Source organism: Protobothrops mucrosquamatus, unplaced genomic scaffold (genome assembly GCF_001527695.2).
Source record: "Protobothrops mucrosquamatus isolate PMUCROS unplaced genomic scaffold, P.Mucros_1.0 scaffold1149, whole genome shotgun sequence".
Lineage (NCBI taxonomy): Eukaryota > Metazoa > Chordata > Lepidosauria > Squamata > Viperidae > Protobothrops > Protobothrops mucrosquamatus.
Window position 1 is genome coordinate 112,602 of NW_015387364.1, and position 6,783 is coordinate 119,384.

Genomic DNA, 6,783 nt, shown 5'->3' on the forward strand with positions numbered 1-6,783 from the left:
AAAAAAATGCAGTAATATATAAAACTGTCATTCTCACAATCGTGCCTGGGCTGTCATTGTTATCTTCTCACTGCCTTCAGAACTGTTTCCATTGCTGTGCAGTATAAGAGGAGTTGTGTAGCAATGCCGAAGTCAATATTTTTTTATATAGATGGATAAACTGACTCAAATCAAATAAATGCCCAAGGTATGCTGCCGAGACTGGATAAGTGCTACAAAATCATCAGTGGAGATTTCACACTATTAAATAGCAATTAAACTATTGAGGGGAGTATTTCAAATTGTGGGACTGAGTTAATTAAAGATGGTTCACCAAGTACTTATATATTTATTTGTTTATTCTAGCTATATCTGGCTTTCCCCCTAGGAGCTCAGGCCAACATAAATTGTATTCCATCTTTTCTTACTACAACCTTGTAGAATAGGATTCTCTTAGACGGGGTGATTGGTCATAATCGCCCAGTGAATGTTCTGGTCTTAGGAAAGACTAGACCCTCAATCTCCTCAGCCCTCGTCCTCCATGAAAACACTGTATATGGGTAGTCCTTGATTTACAACCATTTGCTTAGTGACCATTCAAAGTTAGGATGGCACTGAAAAAAGTGTCATGACGGTTTTTCACACTTATGACTGTTGCATCCTCATGGTGACTTGATCAAAATTCGGGCACTTGGCATGTATTTGTGATAGTTGCACTGCCCCGGGATCACATGATCACCATTGGTAACCTTCCCAGCTGGCTTCTGACAAACTAAGCCAATGGGGAAAGTCAGATTTGTTTAATGAATCCCTGATTCACTTAACAACTGAAATGATTCACTTTAGAACTGTGGCAAAAAAGGTCGTAAAATGGGACAAAACTCACTTAACAACTGTCCTGCTTAGCAATGGAACTTTGGGGTTCAAAGTTTGTGGTTGTAAGTCGAGGGCTACATGAAATTGTTCACATGCTGTTCTCTGCCAGACTTTGTTAAGCCATTCCTAGCATGCAATCGTTGGGCGCTGAGACTGCTATTTGAGAAAATTTTTGAAACTGGTGTTGATTTACTATCTAGGCAAAATGCCACTGGGTGGATTCATGTATATTCTCTTAATTGTTTCTTCAGTGATTTCCAAAACTGACTCAAGTACAGCTAACGGGCAAAGAAACAGTATATATGTGTACCAACAAGATGTAGATATCACAAGTGAATATGAACTTCCCTCTGGGGTTAAGACAAAAGGCAAGCCGATATTCACTAATACAAGGTGTTGGTTGGCTTTTTTAGCTAAATTTGTGTAAAGCGATACGCTGAATACTTACTTGGATATCCATGACAGCGATTTCAGATTAACAGAAATATTATAACTGCATATTAAGTCTTGACTTTCTCATAGAAGACATGATTTCAGTTATATCTAATGAAAGTATTCAGAAATAGTAGCTGATCTGAATTTATCTAAAAATAAAGAAAAATTAAAAGCATGAAAAATCACTATCTGTTGATTGACTTTCTTTTCTTACCCTCTTACCTTGGTAGATTCATTCTTTGCCTGCTTAATTTGATCATCTTCTTACCTGTACTTGGGAAGGGAAAAATGTCTCTATGGTGGTACTGTTATGCAAATCTTACGGTAGGTGCCGAATTCTTGCTGAGATTTTTTATCTTTTTCCAGTAACCTCAGATGAGAGCAACCGAACATGGGGGAAAAGCACAGCTTACCACCAGGAAGAATTTGAAGATGTGAAAAGAAGCTTTAAAAAGAAAGGTTGTACTTGGGGACCAAACTCAGTTCAAACAAAAGAGCGTGCAGACTGCAAAGAGAGGTATGGTGGATGGGCACCATGAGAATGGACGATACAGGGTGTCTATGAAAAATTCCTAGATATTGTGCTTCTTAGGAAGTTTAATCCCGTGTAGATTGGATGGGAGACAATGAAAATCACACAACTGTGAAGACACTCAAATAAATAGAGCTGCATGAATGGACAAGTCAAAAGCACAATTGCACATGTTGGACTGAATATTCATGAGTTCTCTATGTCAAAATATGCAGATTCAATAAGGGAAAGTATTTAGTTGAAAATTTGAGGACTTGCACTTAAACCAAATCTCTTTCTCAGCTCTGCATCCCAAATACTTAAGAACATCCCCTACACAATGGAGCAAAACAGATGCGGTACAGATTTAGGGTGAGAGTATATCGAAGTCCTCTACTTTCTCTTTAGTTTGGGAAAGAGAATCTTGGCTAGAGAAAATATGGCAACTTAGGTCTGACTTTTTCAATATATATTTAGGAAAAAAATATTTGTTTTCCAATGCAAAGTTTATTTAGAAACTCATATCAGTTGTAGTACTGGAGTACTACATATTTTTTCCGAACTTGTGAAAAATATAAGGACCAGCTTATTTTTTTTTTCCAGAATCATAGTTAGTAGCTAAGCTGCAGGTCTTTAATATAATTGATAGTTCTCAACTTCTTCTAACAATAACTTTATCCAGAAAAAGCAAACTACCGTGGGACAGCCTTAGATAATTAACTCTTCTCATCCTGTAATTTTGTGCTGGTAATTCATGTTTGCATTTAGTAAGTAGTAGGGGTGTTTTTTGTTTGTTTTGTTTCTTTAAAAAGGGTCTCCATCCCCATCTCCAATTTACTGATATAAATTGCAATAACACAATCGTTGCTTTTTATGCCTAATACTCCCAATGAAGGAAGCACAGAGGTGCCCACTAGCTTGCTTTATTACTGAATATGGTGTGCAAAATAGCTCCCAGAAGACTTCTAGGTCAGATATTGTGGACTTAGTCAGCCTACATAATCAGTCCAATATTGTAGCAAAGTCTCAATATATTCTGCTGTGCAGGAAAAACAGAGACGCATTCTTCATTTTATTTATTATGTCTTTAGAATCATATTTGTCTAAAAAAAAGAGTAATGCTTGTTATAATTATTCTGATTCCAGAATAAGACCTCTCTCCGATGGTGGTAGTCCTTGGTCAGCACTTTTGATGAAGAACCATAAAGGTGTCCCATTAGCTTCTTTGTTCATGGACCAAGGTAGGTGTTGAAATACAGTTACTTTCAGGCCCTAGAAGAGAAGAGCACTCAAACACTCAGGGGGCCGTAAGCCATAAATCGTAACTTCTAAATAGCATTGGCATGATTTTTTAGTGAGCCAGCAAAATTCCTGTCCACTACTAAAATTTGGCAACAAATATTTGTAAAGGTTTTGTTTAAATATTTTGTTTGTTTCTTTATATGTACCTTCAATGTATTAAAGATGTACATCCTTTTTAAAATTCAATCCTACTTATTTTTCCATTTGATCCTGCCTACTTTTTATGGACTTGGTCTTCTTTTTTGGGGTACAATGTGGTACATAAGACTGAAATACAATTTTCAGTCCAGGGAAGCCCTATTCCTATATTAGACTTTACTGTTTTGAAACTGGACATCAAGATTTCATATATACTGAAAGTGTTTAGCAGGGCAGGGAATGCATGGACTGGAATTCCAAGTATTAAGTGCATTGCTACCCTGACCAATTCTACATTTTACAAGGGAAGGAAATCTAAGTCCTCTTATGCTGATGCATGGGGATTATATTCAGTGGTATCCTTCTGTTACTGGAACTGATGGATCAAATTCCCACCCACTTCCATGGTGCCCCAGTTCTGTGCTGGAGGATGGGGAGATTTCTTTAGAGCAGATTTAGAAGGCGTAAGAGGAACATTGGAAAGTTCTTGTTCTATCAAGAGAATTCTGCTAGCTCAATGTAGAATTTACCTCTATTCCATATTTATTAAATATGCCTTGTCTTCCCTAAAATATATTTGGTGTTTATAAGAGTGATTGCAGACAATATTTTATCTTGTCATGTGCTCTCAGCAGTAAATTCAAATCCAGGTAGTCATCCTGAATCTAAAGTCCTTCTAATGGAACAGTTGAGATTAAACCTATACACACTAAATTCTTTTGGACACAAAAATCAAGTGAGATAATTGTTTAGCTATTTCATTCAATTGACATTCATAAAAATGGAAGGGGGTTGCATATAGGAGATACAGTGTTGTTTCACAGCAAAGAAAAAAAATTCTGAAAAACATGGAATCTAAAAAAAAAATCTAACAGTGAGGTTTTTAAGTTATTATCTTGCTTTCTTTTCACTAATCAGGAATTTTGTATTACTGTGTGATACAATAAACTCTTCTTTTTATTCAAGAAGTACATCCTGGCCGTACCATTATCATGCTGTCTATAATTTCATATTGGTCATTTCAAAATATTTTGACTTTTGAATATAATATATAAACACATCAATCAATTTTGCATTTGTACAGAGCAGAAACTTTCCCCTGAAGGCCTTGAACCTAAGCGACCAAAGCAGTTAAAATTGCCAAATCAGGCTTACATTGATCTACCTCTTTGGAAGGATGACCAAGAACTACATTCTGCAGAACAAGACAGCTTTGAAGGAAATTCTGCAAATTCTGCAAATAGCACTCCACAAATGACCCCAACAAACAGTACCAGCAGAACGTTACAGAAAAAGAAAACTGACACTGTATTTTATGGTTGTGCTGTCCTTCTAGCCTCTATAGCTCTAGGCTTAGATATTAGGGAGCCAAACAGATTGCAAAGTGGGGATGACGTGTTGCCTAAGGAGGAAAAGAAGAAACGTGACAGCCTGTTTCAGCGAGCATCGAAGTTTCGCAGAAGTGCAAGCCCTGTGAGATTGCAGCCTAAGAGAGAGGAGGCGTGTATCCCTTCATCGTCTCCACATGCAAGTACTGTGAACCTCCTGTCCATATCTTCCATTTCTACTAAATGCCTCCTTCAGTCTGACAGCGAGGATGCCACTATGAGCACAGCGCCTGGCAATGGAGATGATGCTCCCATTGAATGTTTCTTGCCTGGAAGTCAGACAGGCAAACAAGAACAACTAGCCAAAGTTGATCGCACTGTCAATCCTGATTTGCCATCTCCCAGTCTTCCTTTGAAAGAAGAACCTCAATCTGCGTCCAGTGCCATGTCTTCGAAAGTCAAAGTGTGGGGTCATAGGCGGGCCATGTCAGATGGAAATGCGCGTGATTCCATAAGTGAGTAAAATGGTATTTGTGGGGCGCAGGGTGGGTGGGTGGGGTGGGTGGGNTATTGGGACTGAAAAATAGCTGCCCCGTGGCCAACGTCCTCATGTTTTGACTTCAATATTTCAAGGTAGAAACTTAATATAGTAGTTGATTAGAAAGACTTTAGTCCAGTGATGGTGAACCTTTCAGAGACCAAGTGTCCAAAAACCGGCCTGTCCCCCCGGCCCAACCCCCACCCCGGCCCTGCTCCGCCCCTGCTCCTCCCCGCAGGGACACTCACCACAGATCGCCAGGCGGCCTTGCAGTGCCATGGTGGCCACACCCTCCGCCCGCACCCCGCAGCATCATCTGCACGTGATGGGGTGCGAGGGCGGAGTCTTTTGCCCCTGCTGCCCAGCTGCCATGTGCTTGGCTGCGCTGCTCCGCATGGGCCGTGCCTGGGGGAGACTCTCCTCTGGGCAGGCTGCTGGTGAAGAGGGGGTTGCGGAGGTGGGGCTGGGGCAACGGCACGTGTGCCTACAGAGAGGGCTCCGAGTGCCACCTCTGGCATGCATGCCATAGGTTCGCCACCACTGCTTTAGTCTCTTAAATTTCTGTAGCTGTTTTCTCTCAGAGAAGACAAGATAGGGAAAAAAGCAGAGTGTGAGGCAAAGAGATAGAGTTCTTAGAATGATTCAGTATCATGCTACTTCTTGTTATGTAGTGAAATGTTAGTGGTGGCTAATATATATGTTATTTTTATACTGTAGCAGCACTATATAACCTTGTTTTATATTTCTCTTCAATGTCTTTCTCTTCCACTCAGCTAATGGAATTTCAAATGATACTCTTGAGAATCTGCATGCATCTGCTGTGCCACAAACAAACTTTCAAAATGACCTTTCACCAGGGAAGCAAGAAATTGTCAATATTGTTCCAAGACCTCGACCTTCTTCTTTAAGAAGCAGATTGGATCCCTGGCTGGCTATTTCTCAAAGTACAAAGCCAAACCCTTTTGAAATGGGTAATTTAGCGGCGGACAGAAATTCAAAGGCTAAGTCACTGACTGATACCAAGGAGAGAACTAAATTCCACATGCCCTCTTTATTGGATATGGATGTTGAAGGTCAGAATAGTGACTGTACTGTGCCTTTGTGTAGGATGAAGACCAAATCAGGTCGGCCATCAATATATGAACTGGAAAGAGAATTCTTGTCTTAAGCGCCTTGGAATTTTTAGCCTGTTTTAAGAATAAACTTTATGCTGCTCTTTTTTAAACGTCGTGATCAGTAGAGTTTGATATTATGCTAGATAGATGAAATATTACAGGCAATGATCAATCTGTAAGCCCGTTATGTAGTTTAATTGATTCTACCATCACTATCTATTGAATGAATAGGCATATGTGGACGTCAATAAAGTTTTTCACAATTTTGATTTTTCATTCTTCTTTGCCAAATGTCCAGCTGCTTTATTTAATTATTTTTTCCCATTAACCATTTGAACTGCAATACATTAAAATCTCATTGCACTGAAAAGAGGTTTTCCTACAGAGAGAATTCCATTCTGAACTGTGGTTTTCATGAGACGTACTTATAAAATTGTATTATCTTACCTTTAATACTACAATAGTTGCTAATTACATTTGGCCAATATTCGATGGAAATGGCACAGTGACAACCATTTTAGGATGGTTTGTCAAAATCAAAATGAATGTTATATTAATTTT

The 6,783-nt window shown here is 39.1% G+C and overlaps 1 protein-coding gene across 1 annotated transcript in view; it reads left to right on the forward strand.

Moving 5' to 3' along the window:
* The window catches only part of MAP3K21 (mitogen-activated protein kinase kinase kinase 21), a 47,673-nt gene extending 41,203 nt beyond the window's left edge, over window positions 1-6,470 (forward strand). The window contains exons 7-10 of the mRNA XM_015820612.1: window positions 1,657-1,807; window positions 2,948-3,042; window positions 4,326-5,084; window positions 5,881-6,470. Coding sequence (XP_015676098.1) covers window positions 1,657-1,807; window positions 2,948-3,042; window positions 4,326-5,084; window positions 5,881-6,275 — 1,400 coding nt within the window. The 3' untranslated portion in view covers window positions 6,276-6,470. The remainder of the gene's footprint in view (window positions 1-1,656; window positions 1,808-2,947; window positions 3,043-4,325; window positions 5,085-5,880) is intronic.
* Window positions 6,471-6,783: the final 313 nt, after the last annotated feature.